This window comes from Coptis chinensis, chromosome 2 (assembly GCF_015680905.1).
Source record: "Coptis chinensis isolate HL-2020 chromosome 2, ASM1568090v1, whole genome shotgun sequence".
Taxonomy (NCBI): Eukaryota; Viridiplantae; Streptophyta; class Magnoliopsida; order Ranunculales; family Ranunculaceae; genus Coptis; species Coptis chinensis.
In genome coordinates, this window is record NC_141457.1 from 8,022,525 (window position 1) to 8,046,303 (window position 23,779).

Consider the following 23,779-nt stretch of genomic DNA (forward strand, 5'->3'; position numbering starts at 1 on the left):
GCAAATTACTTAAGTCACTTTATGGGTTGAAATCGGCACCTAAACAGTGGCATGAGAAGTTTGATAACTTTATCATTACCAGTAGGTTCAAGATAAATGAAAGTGACAAGTGCATTTATTATAAGTACTCTGATAGGATATGTGTTATTATATGTTTATATGTTGATGATCTACTAATCTTTGGTTCTAATTTACATGTTGTGAAAGAGACCAAGAACCTGTTGTCTTCTAACTTTGATATGAAGGACTTAGGTGAGGCTAATATAATGTTGGGAATCAAAATTACAAGATCATCTGATGGCATATGGTTGGATCAGTCACACTACATTAAAAAAGTGTTGAAGAAGTGTACTACTTCGATTGCGTGACTGTGAGTACTCCTTTTGATCTTTATGTTAAATTATTTGTGAATAATGGTGAACTTGTGAATCAGAAGGGATATGCAGGTATCATTGGTAGTTTGAGATATGCTATAGATTGTTTAAGACCTGCCATTGCCTATGTAGTAGGTGTTATTTGCAGGTATACTAGCAAGCAATAGATTCGGATTGGAACATCCTTTCATAAGACTTCGAGATCACCAGTGGCTATGTGTTTAACATTGGTGGAGGTGTTGTATCTTGGATGTCCAAGAAACAGACCATAATAGCATAGTATGCTATGGAGTCTGAGATTATTGCTTTGGCTAGTACGAGTGAAGAAGCTAGTTGAGTGCTAGGCTTTCTTACTCATATACTAGTCTAAGATAGATGGAATTAGTTACAATGATACTTTGTTGATAGCATTACAGCTATTACTGGGAGAGTCTATATTATTTTGATTTTGTGAGATTTGAAGATAACCTTGCAGATTCACAAACCAAAGATCTGACTAGAGATATAATGTGGACTGCTCTACTAGCATGGGACTGAAACCAATTGAAAGATGAACATCTATGATGGTAACCCAACCTAGGGACTGGAGATCCCAAGAACTAGGTTCAAAAGGAAAAACAAGTCATAGAATGTTGGTTCTGAGACATGCATTGTTACTTATCTGTCTCGTAGTTAGGAGAACACTGGATATGTTGTGCGTGATTATAACTTATTTTATACTCAAGACCTAAGTTTAAGACTTAGTCACTTATGGATCTTATACTTTGAGTAATTTTCACTACGTAAAGGTTTAAGTCTTGGACACCTTCATCTATACATAACATGTTAATACTGATATTGATTGCCCTTAACTATATTTTCTATTTTGTTTTTATCAAAAATAAGTGGGGGATTGTTGTGTTATTTTGAATAAAACAAGAGGTGAACTTGGGCTTGGGCTTTGGCTCTTTGATCCCTTATCTTCTTTTTGGTAAAACCTGTTTCCTGATAGGGTTGGAAATAGAATTGGATATGGTTTGGGAAACATAAATGTGATAGACTTGTAGAATCCAATCCTTATTGGTAAACTGAAGCAGTTCCCTACAATCTGGATCTACCTAAGTGCTCCACATTTTTAATCTATAAATACTCCTATATCAGCAGCTCAGAAAAGAAGTGAAAAAACTATTTTCTACACTACGTTTTGGGCAATCATAAGATTAGTATCGTGGTTCTTCCTTTTCTTCTTTGGTTTATCTGCAGTAAACAAAGAAGAGTATAATTGGTTATTGTATCCTGGAGGTTGACGCGCTTTGTCTGCATAAAGAGGAACAGACGCGAAACAACCTTAAAGAAAATGTTTGATCCGTGCCTCAGCCAGCCTTCTTTATATTCACAGTTTGTTCTTATTACATCAATTGTTACCAACAGTTACTATGAAAATTTGCAAATTAAGGCTCATAATTATTATTATATCCTATTGTATGTCCAAACTCTTGGTATGATGGGCACTGAGAAGCCCAATGATAAGCACTACCACAACATGAACATGGTGTAGGGTTTGCATAATAACAACATGATTGTTGGTCTACATATTGATATGCCATATTGGTTTTAAAAATATATTCTTGGACAATTAATATGCAAATAAAACTATAACTATAAATTTCTAGATAGGCATGTGCGTTGACGTTTACGATATATAACGCTAGATGGTTTTTTCTTACCAGACCTTAATCCCATGCAAGGATAAGGCCAATATGGGAAAAAAAACTAGTAGCAGCAGTCAAACAACAACCTGATATACTAGAAATAAAACTCCTCTGACAGAAGATACGAGGAGTGAAAGAAGGAGTACCTGAATGCCTCATTTTTTTTTTGTTGAAACAGGTAGGGGTTAGGCAGACCCCAACCTGTATTAGCTTAAACTCTTTGATACATCATACCTCTTACATCCTCCTCCACTATTACAAAAAGCTCATAAACAAGTGGTGGAGTGCTAAAAACAGTACCTAGCCTCTCACAAGGATTTATACGATCCCTTACTGTACTAGACTTAGCCAGCCAGTCGGCAACCCTATTCATCTCCCTGTACACATGGGTTACAACCACTGTCTCAAAGAGACGCATGCTTTTCCTAATAGACTCTACTAGGTCCCAACAATACCAAGGACAGTCCTCCTTTCTATTAATCACATTTACTTCTCGCAAAGAGTCCAACTCCAGCATGATCCTTTTACAGTTCATGTAGCAAGTCGCTAATGACCCGCCCGATCCCTTTTAACTCCTGTATAATCACAGACCTGAGGTTGGTATTGCCCATGAACACGATTAAAGGTGCTCCCTCATGGTTTCTCAACACTCCCCCATATCCTGCGCCAGTAGCATTCACAACTCCATTTGAGTTAATCTTTATCGTGTTAGCTGGTGGTTTAACCCACTGTCCCTGTATCGACTTTTTATGCCTAACCAAGAGCTCAATCCCAAGAGCATTCATCATATTTTTGGTTTCCGCAGAATCATCAGCTTCTTTTATCACCCTTTGTAAGTAAGTTCTCATCCTGTTTACTATATCTCTGGCGATCGGCTGCATCGTGTGGGTCTTGCTTTTTAAACTTTTCGGCCGGTTTCTTTCATTCCGGATCCCATATACCGTAAGCAAGTCGATTGTCCGAATTATCTCACTGGCAGTAGAGTTTGATTGAGTAACTTTCAGGAGAAGGTACCATTCAAGAATTGACTCTTGCACTTCTGGCGCCTAGCCCGATCTTGTTTTCACCATGAGACCATACCTTTCGGGAGAAGTCGCAGTCAAAGAAAAGGTGCTTAGAGTTTTCAGCTTGTGTTTCACAGAGGAAGCACCTAGATTGAGTGATAATCTTCCTGTGGATTAACCAATCTTGTGTAGCCAAGCACCCTGCAAAGAGCTGCCACGCAATGAAAGAGTGCTTCGGTACAGCATACTTCCCCCAGACTAGTTTATACCACGCAACTCTTTGTCTCTTATTTTTTATAGCCACATACGCAAATTTGGTGGAGAACTTTCCATTGCTAGCTGGGCTCCAGACTACCACATCCTTCTCAAGATTTACATTGATAGAGGTTTGCAATATACTCGTCTTTAGTTCACTGTCTTGAAAGAGATTAACCAGCCCATTCCATTCGCCATTTGTAATAAGGAGACTCACCTTTGCATCATCAGGCACCTGGAGCATATTTTTAGCTTGAGAATTATGGATCAGAAGCTTTGACGAAATCCACGGGTCATGCCACAGACTTGTATTTTCACCATTTGCGATCAAGCACTTTATATATTTCCGTGCAATCTTTCTATGCTTGAGAATACTACGCCAAACCCACGAGCAGTCCTGGGGAATCTTCATAGACCATAAATGTTTGTTTCCAATGTGATATTCCCACGTCCATTTTGTCCACAAAGTCTCTTCTTTACTCACCACCTTGAACACAAGCCCACAGTAAGCTTCTCTATTCCACACTCTAGGATCAATGATGCTCAACCCACCCTCATTTTTATGCAGCCTCAGAGTTGCATGACTTGCTTTATACATTTTTGCTTGCATCGAGACTCCACTCCATAAAAACCTGTTACATATCTTAGCCACCTTGTCAAGCACACGTACTGGGAGAATGAACGTCTTAGCCCAATAGATGTGAAAAGACGAAAGAATTGACTGTATGAGCTGCAATCTGCCTGCATAGGACAAGGCTCTATTCTTCCAATTTGACATTCTAACAGTGAGTTTTTCAATCAATGAAAGACAATCCTTTGCATTGATTCTCGAAGCTGTGAGAGGCAGGCCTAAGTACTTGATAGGGGGAGCAACTAACTGAATACCCAGTAACCCTGTTAGGGCTAATCCATCATCTTTTGTCATGCTTCCAGTAAGGATAAATGTTTTCATAATGTTGATCTGGTTCCCTGAGAGAGATGAAAATTGATCAATATAGTCTTTGACCGCTAGGATATACTTCTCTTCCCCTTTACAGAAGAGGAGAACATCATCTGCAAAACTCAAATGAGTTATAACAAGCCTTTTGCATCTTGAGTGAGGGCCAAAACTTTTGGAGGAGAGACCTTGCTTTAACAGACCACCCAGTAGTTCCATAATCAGCACAAAGAGATAGGGGGACAGAGGTCGCCTTGCCTTAACCCTCTTTTTCCTTCAAAGAATCCATGTGGGCTTCCATTGATCAAGATAGAGTAGAGTGGGGACGTGAAGCACATAGATAGCCATATGATAAACTTTGGAGGAAACTTTAACTTTTTAAGAACAAGGAGCATGGATTCCCAACTGATAGTATCGTAAGCTTTCTAAATATCTACTTTGATAGTACATCTCTTTGGTCCATGCTTTCTCGCATATCCTCTGAGGAGCTCATGAGCGAGAAGAAGGTTATCTTGTATACTGCGCCCAGGGACAAAGGCCGACTGATTAAGCACAATCCACTAATCCATATGAGGCTTCATCCTGTTACTAAGAACCTTGGCAATACACTTGTAAGTGACATTACAACATGCTATGGGCCTATATTCATCAACCTTGGATACAATAGGTTTCTTTGGAATTAAACAAAGGAAAGTGGCATTTGTACCTTTATGTACTTTGTTAATCCTGAATATGGACTGAATGGCATATAAGAAATCACCTCCCACTATGTCCCATGAATGCTTGAAGAAAAAGGTTGTATACCCATCTGGCCCCAGAGCTTTTGAATCCTCCATAGAGAAAAGAGCTTTCTTGATCTCTTCATCGGTTATGTCTTGAGAGTATCTCAAAGAGTCCCTTGATCAATAACTTCCCTCACTGGTATCCCATCCAGCATCTCTTCAGAGCAAACAGCTTGAGAAGAGACTCCAATCAGCTCTTGATAAAAGGATATGAAAACATTTGAAACTTGAGCAACTCCTTCATGCTTTACCCCATTCATGTCCGAAACAGCCCAGATGTTGTTTCTATTCTTCCTTTCCTTGATAGCCTGATGAAAGAAAGCATTTCCTTTATCTGCATAGTCGAGCCAGTCATTGTCTGCCTTTGCTTTCAATTCCATATACTCCATCTCGATAAGGTTACATAAGCGATCTCTAGCTCCCTTTTCCTTTACACATAGCTGGCCATCCAGCGGGTTCAACTGCAGCTCTCTTTGTATACAATGCAAATCTGCCCTTGCCGCCTCTGTTTTGATGTGAATATCGGACATGTACGTCCTTGACCATCCACGCAATCTATTTTTGAGTAACTTCAGCTTCGACACTAATATATACATCGGGCATCCAACTACCTCAATACCCCACACTTCCTGAACCACTGTATTAAAATCCTTGTGAAGAGCCCAAAAATTACAAAATCTGAATGGAATTCTGCCCCTTTCCAAGTCCACAAGATGCACCAACATGGGAAAGTGATCAGAGATACCTGGAGAGAGGAATTCAGCAGTCGCCTGAGCAAAAGCACACGTCCACTCAATATTTACAAGCACCCTATCAATCTTTGACCACTTTCTATTAGCTCTAGTACCATAATTTGTCCACGTATAATAACAACCGGAAGCTTTCAGATCAAACAGCCCTGAGTCGGCTAGACAATCCCCAAAAGGTTCTGTTTCCCGAGCCTGCACTACTTCCCCAATCCTTTCATGAGAGTACAACACATTATTAAAATCACCAAGCACACACCAAGGAGTAGTGATACTTCTGTGAAGCTATTTTACGTCCATCCATAACTCTAACCTGTCTTGACTACCATTACTTGCATAGATAACAGTAGAGAAGAACCAGGATTGATTGCTAAGCACTGTCACCTTACAATGAATAAACTGAGATGTTTCATGTAGCTTGCTCACTGACACTAAACTTGGATCCCATAAGATCCAAATTCTTCCATTTGGATTGCACCCATAGTTGTTTTCAAAGCTCCAGCTGGGTGCACAAACTCTACTGATCCCTACACTCTTTGCCTCCTTTACTTTTGTTTCCAATAGACTAAAAAGGCAAATCTTATTCTTCAAAATAAACTTATTTATTTCTGCCGCTTCCAATACTTGTTTTCTATCTTCATCAAGACTAAACTTGAAGTAAAACAGTTCCTTATCTGTAGAGATAGTGTAGTTTCCTTTAACTTTCCAGATTTTTGAAAGAGTGGATTTAACCAGCGGAAAAGGCAGCCTTTTTTCTACAAAAAAACCCACAACATAGTCACTCCAAGTGGAGACACCCTTCTCCAGAATACTAGCCGGTATCTCAACTATACCATCCACTAGATGTGTTTCGAAACTTCTCAGAGAAGTATGTGAACTACTGGAGCCTCCTCTGAACAGTGAACTCCATGAGCCTCTATTACAGAGGCTAGGCGAAACTAGAGATGTGCTAGGGGGGGGGGGGGGAGGTGGAAGACGAAGGAAGGTCCGACATTTTTGGGAGAGAATTAAAGGAGCATGTAGAGAAAGAGCAAGGCTTTCTCTTCTAAGATACAAGAGAAGAGAGGAAAAGGCAGCAACAGCTCGGTCAAGGGGGTCAAAGAAAACAAAAAAGGAAATAAAACCCTCAAAAACAAAGAAAGACTTGAGGGAGAAGACTAAAAATAGTCAAAACCTTTTTCAGTCACCATTTTCAGACCTGAATGCCTCCTTGCTACGCGTATGAATAGCGTCTTTGATATGCGATCTCAGTGTATTGAAGAAGTTTGGAACATTGAATAATAAAAAAAACTTGAACACAAAGAGAGCATGTGACTAACCTATAAATCGAGCTTTCTTTAGAAGGGGCGCGGGCGTGCTCAAGTATAGAGTACACAAGGGAACGGGCGCGCTCAAGGTACTGTTCGAAAAAAAAATCCAATAACAAGAGGGCGGGCGCACTCAGATGATAGAGTTAAGAGACCACCGGTGCACTCCGAGTACTGTTTCGAAAAAAATTCCAGGAGCAAAAATCCCATTTTGTTTTGAAAAAAATAAACACAGTTAGAACATAAACAGTCAGGTGGGTGGGTAAAGTGGGATTTGATAGAATTGAAAACATGAAGAGAAACTAATCTAAACACACCTAGATCCCGGGCAATGGTGCCATTTGATAATCGTAAAAACACATGCTTTTACTCTTACTTAACTAATTAAACTCGGCAGAAGTAAAAATGTGAATTATCAGTTGTTGTTATCAAAGTTCTACTCTCAATTATTATGCAATAACGGGAGTCAGAATTCGTTCCACTCCTAGTTGCTTCAACGTAACAATTTCCCTAACAGTTAAACAATTCTACAATATCAATGAGAGCAATGGTTTAATTATACTAATATGGTGAAAATAACTAATTAAAATATGCTAAATTATACTATGTCAATTTAATGAGAAGATGTGAATGAGAAGAAGAGATTAGGGGGATTTGATTCCACCTTGATTAATTCTTAATATGCTAGTGTAGATTTTTGTTGCAACCTAATCTTTATGTTTTCACATAAAGATTAGGTCTTTTTATCCCTAATTATTCATGTCATCTCTACCAACTAATAATTAGCATGTGAGGCAATTGAAACCCATTCTCATGGTGACTTAACTATCTTCTAGAGTGGAATATCTTACTACAACTATTATATACTAGCACATCAAGTCTTTATCAAGGCTTTAATCAAACCCCTCTAATAGAGGTTTAGCTATGAATCATGAGACTATCATAAACATAATAATAAGTAGAAGAAGACATAATGAAGAACTACTTTATTAAAGATAACTTGACTTGAATTAATGGTGGCTAGGCTAATAAAACATAAAACTAGGTTTATACTAAATTAAATAACTAATGGGAGAGAGAGAACCCAAGTTTATAACTAAACTAAAGAGGGGAGTAGCCAAGTTTTGTTTAGCCTTAACCCTCTTTATATAGGAGAGGGTTAGGTTTATAATTTCTTGCATGGTCTTTGAAGTTATATTTTGGGCCATTAAATTAAGCCCAAAACCTAATTACTTAAGTCCAAAAAGGATTTCTCTACTGGAAATTATTGTGACAGCCTTTTTGTCAACTTTTACTCCTCTGATTGGATAAAGTCCTAGACCATTAGAAAGCTCTTTCTGAGTTAGTTGTTTTGACATATAGTAGGCCTAATTCCGAGGTCTGAGTCCAAAGATACGGCTTGTGGAAGTTCTGTTAACTTTTCTGCTCTATTTCTGCCCGCGTTGACTTTGACTTTTCAGCTTTGACTGGGATTTAAAAATGATTTTTCTTCTTGAAACTTGGGCTTTAATTATAGAACTTCTTAGCAACCAACGTTTGCTCCTTTCTCTTGCAAAAGTGACATATTTCTTCACATATTTGACAATAATACCTGAAAAGGCTGAAATACACAAATGCATGTAAAAAGTACTAACTCTTATTTATTATAAACATAATTAGTCTAAATGTAATATTATTAAGGGGTTAAAACTACATTTTTGGGATCTCATCACACACTTGAATAATGTAATATAATAACACCACGTAAAATAGACGGCGACCTAACCAAACAACGTTGGTCTCAAGTTTACTATTCACTTTATTATTATCATTTCATCTGGTGAGTATTGTATTGTTACGCTATATAATCTTGTAGCAATGCTCTAGCTATTTCACAAAGACATCCTTTTTATTCAAAGATTTAAAAGTAGAGGCTTCAACACAAACTTGTCCCGTATCAACACCAAAATGATTCGAAATTTGTTCCCCCTGCACAATTGAGTGGCATGATCAAAATACCAAATGGTTTGATCGACTACTTTCTAATAAGGTAAACATAATGGGAATTATTTTCCTCAAGAGTCCTAATGAGAAGAGATCAAGCTCCCTTACAAGTCATGCGTGTGAGCTCATAATTGTCTAAACACAAACAATATTGAGAAAAAGTATGTTAGAGTTCTTGGAAGCCAAGACGGTGGGACACGTAGCGAGCCGAATAACTAGGAAAGTTGCTAAGGTATCAAGGATGGAGAACATAACAAGGAGAAAAGCAATGGAGATGTTGAGAATCAATATAGTAATCTGTTTGATAATAACATATCAATGATCGATATTTGGGTCGCATGATTATATGAATTCCAAAAAAACTCCACCATGAAAAACATTGAATTAGAAGCTGCTTCATGGTAAAGATGTTCTCCCTACAGTTAATATCATCCTAGCTAAGAAAAAATTAGCTCAAGCATTTGAAGATGTCTAACCATATCAAAAGTTGTTTAGAATGCAGTGTCTGTATTTCAATATTTTTGAAAATTATTTTTGACAAGGTTGAACATATTCATTTGAACTGATTTATAGAAAATTTGGTTTGATGAAAAAATGCTCAAAGTATCTTGTAATAACATGCTACACAATCATACTTTTTGCAATATTTCAAATTTTACTAATAATCTTAGCCCTTCCCCCATAGGGGTTTTCTATTGTGATTCGGGCAGTTGGTGGCACCTTCGAGAGTTGCGGGTCCTCACCCTAGGTGGGGGGGGGGGGTGATTTTACTATCAAGCAAAGTTATATACATGTGCGGGCACCTATATCCTTATTAATTAATTTTTTTTTAAAAAAAAAAGATAAATAAGTAATAAAACGTCAAGTTCTAATTATTTACGTCTTTCCTAACACTACTACATAAAAGTCGATAAAACATCGTTTTTAAACTGTCGTCATATGTAACAGAACACGTTTTTAATTAATCTCAAATTTGGACCGTGTTTTACCATGGTGTGGTTCTTTCCTTGAAGCATAAGAACACATTTTTAGTACCTGAAAATCGTGCTCCACAAACCATGATTTGTAGGTATATTGTGCTCTATCCCAACTGTTACTGAAAAATATGCATGGTCTGTCTATCTACCAGAGGGATCGATCACAGTTTCTACTATGAAATGTGATCTACCTGCATTCTTAAATCGTGATCTTTCCCCTTTTTCCATTTTTTCCCCAAATACTATATATTATTGATCATTTTCTCGATTATAAAACTCAATGAAACCTACATAAAGTCTCCCACATCAACCATTGCAACACATGAAAGAAAACATTGTGTTTCATATATCAATAACAAAAAAAAAGGTCAATATGATAGTCGACCAAAAAGCACATTCATTGAGTTTTAACTATGAAGTCAAGAAAAATCAAGTTCGAGAGGAGGGTTGACAAATTTGGGCCCGATCTGTTAAGCTTAATGGACCACATTTTTAATAAAAAAAAATGTTGGAAATAAGTGGTCAATGGTCTATTCTTTTCTAACAAATTTGGGATTGGATTTTGCTTAGGTTGATGGACTACATTTTTATTTTTAAAGGAGGGTGTGGTTTTATATGTTGAATGGAACACACTTTTAAAAGTGGCGTGGTTTAAATGCTAAGCTTTCTTTCATCCAGTTCTTTTTTCTTGTTCTTATTGCCTTCTCAGGTTTGAATTCGTCTTCGTTATTTCAATTTCTCATGGATGGATATGTTTATTGTTTTATTTTTGTATCTTCACAACATAGTTTGGGCATTCCTTTATACTACACAAACCATCCTTATTAGTCTTTCAAAAAAAAAAAAAAAAAGACGTTGTTGGTCGGTATTGTTCCAAAATATCTATGATTTAACTTACTTTTGTCTCACTTAAAGTTTGTCTAAAAATAATTTTGCAGCTGTAGCGGTGATTCCAAGAGCAAATGCTAGAACATGCAAAATTACACTATATACAGATGGTTGTGAGGCTTTAGCTTGTCAGGAATGACACACAGAATACAATAACAATGCCATTGGAGGTTGCATGGCCAGTTGGAATTATCTTGGGGACTGTGGTTGCTCATATCCTTGTTAAATGCTAGTGTTTTGTATCCTATATATCTCGAAGACTTGATAAAGTCCAAATAGATTTCAAATAAATTGGATTTCTTTTTCTTCCCCATATATAACCAATTAAGCAATCAAATATGAGTTCCCTATTGAGTTTAATACTTTCTCCTTAATTGCAATTCATGCAAAGAAATTATATCACATTAATTTTGACAGATATGTATAGTTTTGCCAACAAACGTTGAATTTGAAATTCAAAGAGTGTGTGTTCAACTTTTGATATGTGATTGATCGTTTAGCATGCTTGGTGTTATGGCATGCCGCTTTTTTAATATATTTGAAAACTGGCTTATATCTTTTTTTATGGTAAAAACTGGCTTATATCACTAGTACCAAAATAAACATAATTGTGTATTAATCCGCTACAGATTAGGGGGAAGTCAAGGAATATATAAATGAGTCCCATATATAAAAATAGGTCCACACACAATTATAACTCATTGGTGGTGCTGACACACGCACAAATCATAACATTAATATGTCCCAAACAATAAAGCAAGTTGAAAGCCACTTTAGACTCATATAAGATCGGACAAATGCTGCAATAGCTTACCCTTTTTGTAGGGAAACTCAATGTAACAGGTAAAAGCATTATATCATGACGCAACAGTTTCCACCTTTTGATTTATCACTATCCCTCCAGATTTCCCATCAAACAAACTTGATATGAACTGTATGAGGTAAAGTTGATTCCCTTCCCTTCGAGGTATATATAATCTCCCAACTTTGTGAACGATTCAATTCCTGGAAAAGTTAGATAAATCGGCAAATTATCATATAGGCACACTCGAATAATGTAATATAATAACACCACGTAAAGTAGACGGCGGCCTAACCAAATAACGTTGGTCTCAAGATTACTATTCACTTTATTATTATCATTTCATCTGGTGAGTATAGTACCATTATGCTATATAATCTTGTAGCAATGTTCAAGTTATTTGACAAAGACATCCTTTTTATTCAAAGATTTAAAAGTAGAGGCTTCAACATAAACTTATCCCGTATCAACACCAAAATGATTCGAAATTTGTTCCCCCTGCACAAGCGGGTGGTGTGATCAAAATACCAAATGGATTGATTGACTGCTTTCTAATCAGGTAAACATAATGGGCAATATTTTCCTCAAGAGTCCTGATGAGGAGAGATTGATCTCCCCTATAAGTCATGCGTGCGAGCTCATAATTGTCCAAACACACACAATATTGAGAGAAAACATGTTAGAGTTCTTGGAAGCCAAGACAGGTGGGACACGTAGCCAGCCGAATAGCTAGGAAAGTTGCCAAGGTATCAAGTATGGAGAAAATAACAAGGAGAAAAGCAAAGGAGATGTTGAGAATCAATATAGTAATTTGTTTGATAATAACGTATCAATGATCGATGTTTGGGTCGCATGATTATATGAATTCCAAAAAAACTCCACTATGAAAAACATTGAATTAGATGCTGCTTCTTGGTAATAATGTTCTCCCCACAGTTAATATCATCCTAGCTCAGAAAAAATTAGCCCAAGCATTTGAATATGTCTAACCATATCAAAAGTTGTTTAGAATGCAGTGTCTATATTTCTATATTTTTGAAAGTATTTTTGACAAGGTTCAACATATTCATTTGAACTGATTTATAGAAAATTTGGTTTGATTAAAAAATGCTCAAAGTATCATGTAATAACATGCTACACAATCACACTTTTTGCAATATTATTTCAAGTTTTACTATTAATGTTAGCCCTTCCCCCCTTAGAGGTTTTCTATTGTGATTCGGGCAGTTGGTGGCCCCTTCGAGAATTGTGGGTCCTCACCCGAGGGGGGGGGGGGGATTTTACTATCAAGTAAAGTTATATACAGGTGTGGGCACCTATATCCTTATTAATTTTTTTTTAATAAAAAAAAGATAAATAAGTAATAAAACATCAAGTTCTAATTATTTACGACAAATGAGGAGACGAGTTGGACCAAAGAGCTACTTACTTAACATCTTCTCCTGATAAGGGCATTTCTGTTGAGGGCTTGAATAGTCGAGGCTTAGACTCATATTCATCTATACCGACAGGACATATTGAGCCTCCTATCTCTTCCTCTGGAGACGAAAACAGGTTCAAATTATTAAACAAGACTAATTCACTGTTGAGATCGGTCAACTGGGCTGATTTTACAAATGGTGATGATAATGCTGAGGCCGGTGAAGAACCATGGCAGACGATAGCAAAGAAAAGGTATAAGCCGGAATGGATGTTGCAGGAGCATTCTCCTCCATCTGCAAGGGCAAGGAAAACAACTCCGCAAAATCAATGCCGAATGTCCTCTTCTGGAACGTTCGTGGAATGAGAAGAACATCCCCTCATTTATACTTAGAAGAAATCAGTCAGAAGTACAAGCCAACCATGATTGGTTTGGTGGAACCTCTTATAGCTCCCATTGATACTCCTCTCACTTTAGCAGCGTAGAGTGCCATTGCACATGACTGGAGGAAAATCTGGATAGAAACTGACTCACAATCGATTGCTCATTCTTTCCCAAATGGTAACATTTCTTGGAAATTGAAAATGAGATGGAAAAGAGCCACTAAAAACTTGATTTCCTACTGGATAACACATACTTGGAGAGAATCTAACTTCAGTGCGGACTCGGCAGCAAAGCATGGTGCAACATTGAATAAAGATGTATTGGAATGGTGTACCTCAAGACCATATTTTTTATCCCAACTTGAGAGTCTAGATCAGTTGTACTTTAGATTTTTCTAGAGTACGCTCACTTCTTTTGCTTTATGGTGGGAACCTATCCTGTAATTTGAAGACTTTGTCTCCTCGTGTAACCTTATATTTATATTAATATATTCACATTTTGCCTGCAAAAAAAATAGTTACGTCTTTCCAAACACTACTAAATAAAAGTCTATAAAACACATTTTATAACTGTGGTCATATGTAATAGAGCACGTTTTTAATTAATCTCAAATTTGGACCGTGTTTTACCATGGTGTGGTCTTTTCCTTGAAGCATAAGAACACGTTTTTAGTACCTAAAAATCGTGCTCTACAGACCATGATTTGTAGGAATAGTGTGCTCTATCCCAACTGGTACTGAAAAATGTGCATGGTATGGTCTATCTCCCAGACAGATCGATCACAATTTCTACTATGAAATGTGATCTACCTCCATTCTTAAATCGTGATCTTTCCATTTTTTCCATTTTTTTTTCCCAAATATTATATATTATTTATCATTTTCTCGATTAAAAAACTCAATGAAACCTACATAAAGTTTCCCACATCAACTATTGCAACACATGAAAGAAAACATTGTGTTTCATATATCAGATCAGTAACAAAAAAAAAAGGTCTATATCATAGTCGACCAAAAAGTACATTCATTGAGTTTCTACTATGGAGTCATGAAAAATCAAGTTCCAGAGGAGGGTTGACAAATTTGGGCCTGATCTGTTAAGCTTAATGGACCACATTTTTAATAAAAAAAAAAATGCTGGAAATAAGTGGACATTGGTCTATTCTTTTCTAACAAATTTGGGCTTGGATTTGCTTAGGATGATGGACTACATTTTTATTTTTAAAGGAGGGTGTCGTTTTATATGTTGAATTGAACACAGTTTTAAAAGTGGTGTGGTTTAAATGCTAAATTTAAATATAAGTTCAGGGTCAACAAATATACAAGAAATAAGCCAAAAGGCTCACTTTCCAATTTTAATTATAGCCTAGGACAACTGGGTTTTGAAACCATTGAGAATGACATTTTTTTGGCTTATAACTACTAGAAAAAGCTGATTTCACATTTTAATTCTTAATAAGGACAGAAGTGACTTTTTTTCACTCTTTCCAATTTTGCCCTTCTATGCTTGGTATGCATAGTCAAAGGTAGTATGTACCGACACTTATGCAAACCATTTTCTTGTGATACTTGGTATGTACTATTGTCTTTTTTGGACAAGTGTTAATTAACTATTGTCCTTGAGAGTGTTTTTGAATTGTTGGTGGTATTTTAGGTTTATTATTTCAGAATTTTGTCCTTATCAGTTTTGTCCACAAAAATATATTTATCAAATAGATTACCTTTCCAAGAAAAGTGTGATCCCAATTATTTCTGCAATTGTGTATCTTTTAGTTTCTAGTAGTGCAATCCTCTCCATATTTTTATCGAATTTGTACACATTTCACCTTTTGACTTTGCCAATTTAGTGCTGAATATTGTATTTAGGACTATGATTAAGTTGCCCTTATACATAGAAAAGCATTGATTATAGAACTGACATGTTAGAATAGTGGGGTTTTAAAGGTGTTCATCTTAGATCTATTGTGATTAGAAGTGTGATGGAGAAAACCCCAACTTTTCTTTGCTTTTCACTTGGTATTGGTATGGTTTTTAGGTGTATGAAGATGTTAAGAACTAGTTATTGTGGTTTTGATGATTAAAACATGAAAACAAGAGTTGTTTTAGTTTGAGAAACATGAAGATTAGATAAGAAAAAGGTAGCTTGTTTAGCAAGTTATACTCATTTGATTGATTCAAATGAGTATAACCAACTTTGGTTGGTTGAATAAATAATTAAGAAGATGTTTTGAAGAACTATTGTTATAAAAAGCAAGATTAAATACTCTGAATAGAAAAAAAAACCAACTAGATTCAACAATTCTTGAAGCTTTAAAACAATGAAAATGGAAAACAATGAATAAAAAGTAATTAAAAACAATTAACTAAATTCTTATCTCCTACTCCTACTAGAGTTAAAAACATTAACTAGCTCCCTTTTTCTGTGGGCATCTATACACTTATATATGTGTAGAGATGTACAAGTTTGCCCTCATCTTATATTATCCAACAAGTAACCTAATCTAGAAGCTTCTTCTGCCTTCGTTGAGTGGATAGGGTCAAGCATTTTGGGCCCAAACCCATGTCATTAGGAATTTGATTCTTTGGCCTTTTGAGACTTTTGTGCTTAGTCCTTGTCTTGCAAAGGGTTAAGTCCCGGTCCTTGAGCCTTGGAGTGTTTCCTGAGCTTTGGAGTTTTTGGACCCTTAAGTTGACTTTGATTTTGATCGTTGACTTTTTGGCACCTTTTCTCAGATGTCCCATAAGGTCCCTTTTAGGCTCCTTTCGGCTCTAGAATACGTCTTTTGAGGTATTTGGTCCAGAATAAGGTTGTATCCTAAAAAAAAGATAAGAACATAAGTTTTCTATATTATTAATCATATAATTTGACTAAATTGAAGCATTATAAAAGGATAAAAATACATATTTGGGGACTGATCAACTGCCCCCAAATAATATTTTGCTTGTCCTCAAGCAAAAATGAAAAATGAAACAGAAGAAGCCAAATATGTGTTCATTATACTAATCTCGTTTCGCAGAGTGCGACTGCATTGACCGTATGCAATAAGACCTTAAACCATTAGGAATTCTCTATTAGACGAGCTTAAGCCTCGTGAGAGATTCCAGAGAATGTACTCATAAACTTCCTTTATCTAGCACAAAAGAGTCTTGTCTCCTTATTTATTCTCAGAAGTCCATACATCTCATTTGCGGGTGAATAAGGACAAACTCCTTTGAACTTAGGATAACATATGTGTAGTAAGTAATTAAATAATATACATATAAATGTCCAAACATGAGCAATGAAATACAAAAGCAGAGTTGTTTCTGAAACTTTTGGAGAGCATTCTTAAGGTGGTTCTCACAGGGGTGTGTTAATAAACACAAGCTCTCTGATAGATTCACTCAAGTTTCATTCTTTCCAATACAAATGGCACTTATATTCCTCACATATCATGACGTCCAAAGAAAATCGGGGTCGATTGATCACCATTACCACTTACTATCATACCATCCTATTCCTAGTTGAGCTAAAGGTCTTTTATTAGGAGTTACAGGGCTAAGGTGGTGGTTTATAAATAAAAAGGAAGGGAAAAAAAACTCTGATAAGTTGAGAAATCGGGTCTTCAGGATATTTGTAACTAGAGAAGAACCTCATTTTGTTCTTTGCTTCCAAATTTGTGATTCATTCTTTATCCCTTTGTCTTTGTGACTCCATATGATTTTGATTTTTGGGAGTTCTAACTTTGCTTTTGTTTCTTTTGAAATCGACTCCATTTGATTTTGAACTTTTGGGAGTTTCAATTTTTTATATGAATCTTTCTTTTCTTTTCTTTTTTATTTTTGAAGCAACTAATTGTTCTGTTTTTGTACAAAGTTTTCTCTTCTCTTTTTACTGTTCATCCAATTCTCAACTCGTCAGCTGGGTAAGCTTTTTATTATGTGTAGCAACGGGTTAAGGATTTGATGGCGAATAATAAAAAGGTTTTTAGAAGTTTTTGAAAGCTAAAAAAGGGGTAACTAGAGAAAAAATATCTTTTTGGGTTTTTAATGTTTATTTGGCTATATCGATCCAAAAAGGGCCTAAATTCTCTCATAGGATATGGCGTGGTGATCAAGCAAGTGGACGTGTGGTCTTTCTATCCGGACATCCTATGTGTCATCACTCAATAAACATACAGATGAGGCTTTTGGCTAGATTTTTACAGGATATAGAACTAAATTGTTCTAACCTTGGTCTGGGAAAGTCACTGCTATATACAATCAAATACATATGCATGTCATTCATAAAAAGATGCATAAACTATTATACGTATATTAGTCTAAGTTCAAAGAACAAATCCTTACTCTATTGCTATAATGAGACTTCTAGACCATGTATTCATCAAAGAAAAAGGAAAAAAGAATTTTAGTACTAAACAGAAAACTATTTTTGGTCTTTTCGAAAATATTTTAAGAAAGAAAGAAATCTATATAACAAAGAAGGGAGGAGTGGGACGACAAATTCCACCTCATAAGGTGATATTTGGTCGTGCCACCCCCTCACCATAGCCACTAGATTGTTTTCCTGGGGTGAGTTAACATATTTTTTGGGGTGAGTTTAAATGTTTTTCTTATCTCACCCACCCCACACAAAAAAAGTATGGACTGTTTTTGGGCTTAACTTTTAGAGGTTGTTAGGCTCTGGAAAAGGGGATCTTGGCGGGTGCTGAAGAAGCGTGCGATATCTGTGACATATTGTCTTTGGGGGATCGCATTGGGGGCGTGTATTTGTATATCGCATGGGATGGATGTGTCGGGGCATCGAAGGCGAGCATATCTATGTCAAACGGGTGGGGGGATGCGCGTCGGGGGCACCGAAGGCACAAGTATCTGTGTCGTATAGGGGGGTGGATACGAGTTGGGGCACCAAAGGTGTGCATATCTATGCCATAAGCATCGGGGCACCGAAAGCGTGCATATCTGTGTCATACGGGTGGGGAGATAGGCATCGGGGGTTTTGAAGGTGCGCATATATGTGTCATACAGGGGGGCGGATGCGCGTCGGGGCGCCGAAGGTGTGCGTATTTTTGTCGTACGGCATGGGAAAATACTAGTATATTAATATATCTAGGGGTATTTAGGTTTTGGTCCTATTTATAGTAGCGATATTAGGCTTTGGTCCATTTATAGTTGGAAATTAGACTTTAGTCCAACTTCTGTTAGTCAAGAGACAGTCAACGAGCTAGTTTGGTCTAACAGAAGTTAGACTAAAGTCTAATTTCCAACTATAAATGGACCAAAGCCTAATACCCCTATATAAATAGGACCAAAACCTAAATACCCCTTGATAGAAAGTTGAAAGAAGCTTAAGTTCCTACAGCGGCATAGGTGATCTGGAATGCTTCCCAGCAAATTGTTTCTCTCAAGTGAAAGATCTGCAAGAGTTGATATGTTCCCAAGGGATGGTGAGATGTATCCACTCAATTCATTCTTGGCAAGACCCAATCACAGTGGTGAACTGAGTCATTCAAGTCATTCCAGGTCCAAACTTGCAACTCTATCACGGTCCTGAAGGCTGCACATTATTCCTTTCCAATCACAGTGGTGAACTGAGTCATTCAAGGAATTTAAAGCTCATAACAGATCAACTACTAGAGACTTGAAGGCTAGTAATGCAAAAGGATCGGACTTGTTTATGGATGAAGGTATGACTTGTGCTGACCCTTCCTTCATTGATTTTATCAAGATCATATATATACAAAGCAACCAATATGATTGTCTAAAGTGAGCTAGATGAAAGAATGGCATTGATGAAGGCATGGCCATGACCCCTTACGCCAAAAGTAGATTGGGTAATATGACATTTCAAAGTTCTTCCATGAGAATATATCGTTGCTACTGAATAGCTAGAGTTTGACTATTCCTCCATCTGATCTTGAAAGAGATAGTGTGGAAAAACTTGAGCTAGAGAGCTAGTTGATATCTTGGAAAATTGGTACACACTTACAGCGATTGGAGCCTGTTGATTGCTAGGCTAGTAAGCACAAGGCACACTTCATATTTGAGACTTTCTGAACGCACTTGAGATTTGTTTTTTGTTTTGTAAGTGCACTTGAGACTTTTATGTATCAATAATTTGTTTCAAGGGATGGTGGGATGTATCCACTCAAGCCATTCATGGAAAGACCCAATCCTTCCAGTTTTGATAGAGATCCAAGCTCAGCGGAAATGTTCCCAGATAACTTATTGTTACTGAGTTAGAGTTCTCTTAAGTCGGAACATTGAGTGATATTTACTGGCTGGGATTCCACCATAGAAGGAATTGTTACTAAGGGAGAGTTGATGTAGACATGACAAGCAACCAATCTCCTATGGGATTTCACCACGGAAGTTGTTATGACTAAAAGTCAGTGATGTAAGGAAGGTGAGGTTTCCAATATAAGTAGACAGAGTACCTTCAAGTTTTTGAGATTCCAGATCCAAACTTGCAACTCTATCACGGTCTTGAAGGCCAATAATTCAAAACGATCAAACTCATTTATGGATGAAGGTGTGACTTGTGATGAGCCTTCTGTACGTACAAAAATGTGTACCTAGGTCTATGCAATTGATTTTAGAGTCGCCACTAACTTTATTAAGGAAAAGTGGAGTAAAACCTATGTGAAGGACTAGCCCTCGAAACTAGATGATTATTGGGTTCGGGAGTCAAGGTACGATGTGGGAAGGTGTTAGGCACTCACGCTCACCTGGTAAAACCAGCCTTACTTCTATTAAGGTGTAATGTATTAAGATAGGCGAACGAAGAAAGCTTGAAAAATTAATCTACCAAGTTGGATGATCTTCACTAAATTATTTAAAAACTAATAACTATATGTTATAATAAAACTAAAAAAAAAAAAAAAAAAAACCTAATATGCAATGCTAAATGAAATAAAAGAGAAAAGAAAGATGTCACCTTATTTTGAATGTTGTCTCATACGTGATTGCAGATTGATTGATTGTTGATCTTGATTGATTGTTGATGAATGATGATTATAAATTTGATCTGGAATTGACAACTGTGATTTTTGGATTGAAACAAGTGATTTAAGAAAAAAACAACTTTTGGTGAAAAGAAGTTTCTACTCAAGATCGAAAGAGGGGAAAAGGAGGCTAAAGACGAAGAACATGAAGAACTTCATTAGAAAAACCTCAAAGTCAAAATTTTACCTTCAACTCCATATTAAACTAAAGAAATTCTACTCTAGAATGATGAACTAGAAAAGAAAAAAAAAACACTCAAGAAAAGAAAATTACTAGGCTATTAGCTCTGAATAACTAGGTCCAGATTATTAACTCCGAATTCCTAGATCCAGATGTTTTTTGTGGGCAAATGAGACCCATATTTATAGCTTTTGGGCGTCGATTCAAATATGGTAATGAGTTTGATTAAATGGCTGAGTATTGATAACGAAAAATCCAATGGCTTGATATCTTTCTGGATGCACCTCCTAAATCTGGCCCTTGATTCAAGAGGTGGGATAAGGGGTGCGATCTTGGCCCTTGATCTTTGGATCTTTTAGATGGATTAGGGCAAAACATCAAACCCTACACGTCCTTAATGAGCCCATAATCCAGGGTTTCCAAACTTGGCTCCAAAATGGCATATTCTCTAGAATATTCTTGATTTTTGGGATCAAATCAAATCAAACAAATAAGGAAGGTTCTCTAGGTTTTTGGAGGCTTGAAAATGGGCTAGAAAACCTAATGAAAAGGTCCAACTCAAGCTGGATCCACAGCCCACGAGCACAAGTCCAAAATCCACAAAAAAACCCATTTTGACCATATTTTCAATGCTACAAATTCCCTTTGACCGGGTCAAAATTAGGCAATCTCTTCTTCACAAAAAATGTTAATTAATTCATTAGGAAGGTCCATCAATTCTTAAAAATACCCTTACGTCGAAATCTTACTCCAAAAAATCGTTGCACTCAACAGTGCACACATCGGGCAGAAACGGGATAGGGCAAAAATTAGGGTTTCTGAAATCCAAAAGGAACCTAGGCAAGCTTATACTCATTTTAAAGGATTTTACAGGGGGAATTCAAATATGAAATAATCTCATCCAAAGAAAGAGCGGAAAAAATGAGATTTATGCTCCAAAAGGTTACATGGGCATTTTGGTCATTTTCAGCTCAAAACTCAGAAAGCAACGAAACTTCAGACATAGCTAGAACATGATGAGGAGAGTCTAAAGACGCTAAAAGAAGATATAAAGAAAGAATTTTGATGTAAAAATGAAGACTCTAGAAAGCAAATCACCTTATATGATCAAATTTAATTCAAGGCAAAATCGTAAATGAATTATGCCTGGGGTGCAAAAATGGGGTGCCTACACCTTCTATCAATGATTTTATCAAGATCATGCATACACAAAACAACCAGTATGATTGACGAATGTCAGTGGTGAAGGCATAATCATGGCCCCCAACCTTATGCCAAACGTAGAATGGGTATTATGACACTTAAACGACTATATTGGAGAATATAAATAGGGGTATTTAGGTTTTGGTCCTATTTATAGATCGATATTAGGCTTTGTTCCATTTATAGTTGGAAATTAGACTTTAGTCCAACTTCTATTAGTCAATAGACAATCAACGAGTTTGGTCTAGCAGAAGTTGGACTAAAGTCTAATTTCCAACTATAAATGGACCAAAGCCTAATATCGCTACTATAAATAGGACCAAAACATAAATACCCCATATATTTAATATAATAAATGCCTAGTTTTTGTAGAATGTTACTATACTATCCCAAACAAAAATATGTTTTGTCCTCAAAGTATGAAGAGATAAGGAAAGAGATTACCATAGGAACATGAGCAAAAACGGTAGTACACCAGTACTCTATTCTTCGTGATGAAAATATACCACCCCCAAAACAAGTTTGGAGCGTGGGTTGCTAGATATAAAACAATAAATACATGGTTTGCCTAAATAGGAAACTACATAATTATTCTACCATGAAATTTTTGGGTTTTTGTATTTATTTTTGAAAAACATCTATAATGCAGAAATTCGAAAATTTTGGCATGATGTACTTGTATTATCTTCTACTCATATACCAAATTCCGTATAAGAAAATTCTAAACATGCATTCATACTACTAATCATAATACTAATATAATACTAACAGTTATTACAAATAATAAGTGCGGACAGTAAACATAAAACTATCTATACGGACACTAGGGATGTGCCAAGTTAGAATCCATGTGTGACTCATCGTTATGCTGAGAAGATCCTTCTCCTGGTTGATGACGGTTTCTACGTTGTGTATCTCTAACGGTGATAGCATTATTTATCCTACGCAATGTCTTTGCGACATTGTGTTGAAAGAATCTCTGCTCGTGCTAGATAAAGCTTGTTGATTAGCTAGAATGGATTCTTGAGTTTGCCTGAGTTCAAGAACTTGCTCGTGGAGGAGTCTCTGGTCCTCATGGAGGAAATAAATTCCATCCATCGACTGAGTGAATTGGCGAGTAGCGCCTGGAGCAAAGTAGTCTTCAGGTTCTAGACTAGCACGAACGTGCTCGACTGCCCTGGATGCATGAGGATGCCAGTATTGCTGGACACAGTGGGCATAGATGGGACCTGCCATAGCGTACTTGACTTCCACTGTGTCCTCAGGATGCTCAAAATCCCATTGTTGCATGATGAGAGTTGCAATCACAGGGAGAGAAGCATAAGTCTGACGAACTTTACGGAGTTGTTCCCAAATGAAATGAACTATGCAGAAACTATTTTTCTGCTCTTGTAGAATCCAAAGAATGTGTAGAATACTCTTACTGATATTAGAGGGTTTGGATGAGCCTATAAGATTGTAGGCTATCCATTGTGAAACTACCAACAGATTCCTCTTCAGTGAGTTCTGATAAGAATAGTGAGATGTTTGGTTCTTCCTACCCTCCAGAAACGTCTCGGCGATTAGAAATCCACAGACTTGTTTTTTTAGCGATTGTTATATCTAAGTGTAAGCCTTCAATGGAATCCCGATGGCTTCACTCACAACCTCCAATGTAAGCTCAAATGTTCCTTCAGCAAACATCTTTTAGCGAAAGAATTTTTGAATTTTTTTTACAAATGAGTCTTTTAACGTCTGATTCTCGAGACAATAATAGAGAGGTGCATATAAGATAGAATTGAATAGATAATGGTTTCGCTTAGGGTTACACCATTTGTTTAATTCTAGATTTCAACGCCTCGTCGATTGTTTTTTTTTTTTTTT

General features: G+C 36.7%; 1 protein-coding gene across 1 annotated transcript; it reads right to left on the reverse strand.

The window, feature by feature from the left end:
- Positions 1-5,147: 5,147 nt before the first annotated feature.
- LOC147514679 (uncharacterized) lies at positions 5,148-23,206 on the reverse strand. The gene is made up of 3 exons (XM_086592661.1): positions 22,950-23,206; positions 6,103-6,354; positions 5,148-6,003 (listed from the first exon to the last, which is right to left on the reverse strand). Exons 1-3 carry the CDS (start codon positions 23,204-23,206, stop codon positions 5,148-5,150), a joined length of 1,365 nt encoding a protein of 454 aa, XP_086448787.1.
- Between the last annotated feature and the right edge of the window lie 573 nt (positions 23,207-23,779).

Bases quoted from the DNA above. Each gene is read 5' to 3' on its own strand.
- LOC147514679 (XM_086592661.1), bottom strand. From the start codon at position 23,206: ATGCAACAATGGGATTTTGAGCATCCTGAGGACACAGTGGAAGTCAAG. The intron at 6,355-22,949 runs GCAAACTCAAGA...TTGCCTTTTTAG, and splicing joins GAGCAAGTTCTTGAACTCAG to TCTATTGGAAACAAAAGTAA. The intron at 6,004-6,102 runs GTTAGAGTTATG...CTCTCATGAAAG, and splicing joins AGTAATGGTAGTCAAGACAG to GATTGGGGAAGTAGTGCAGG.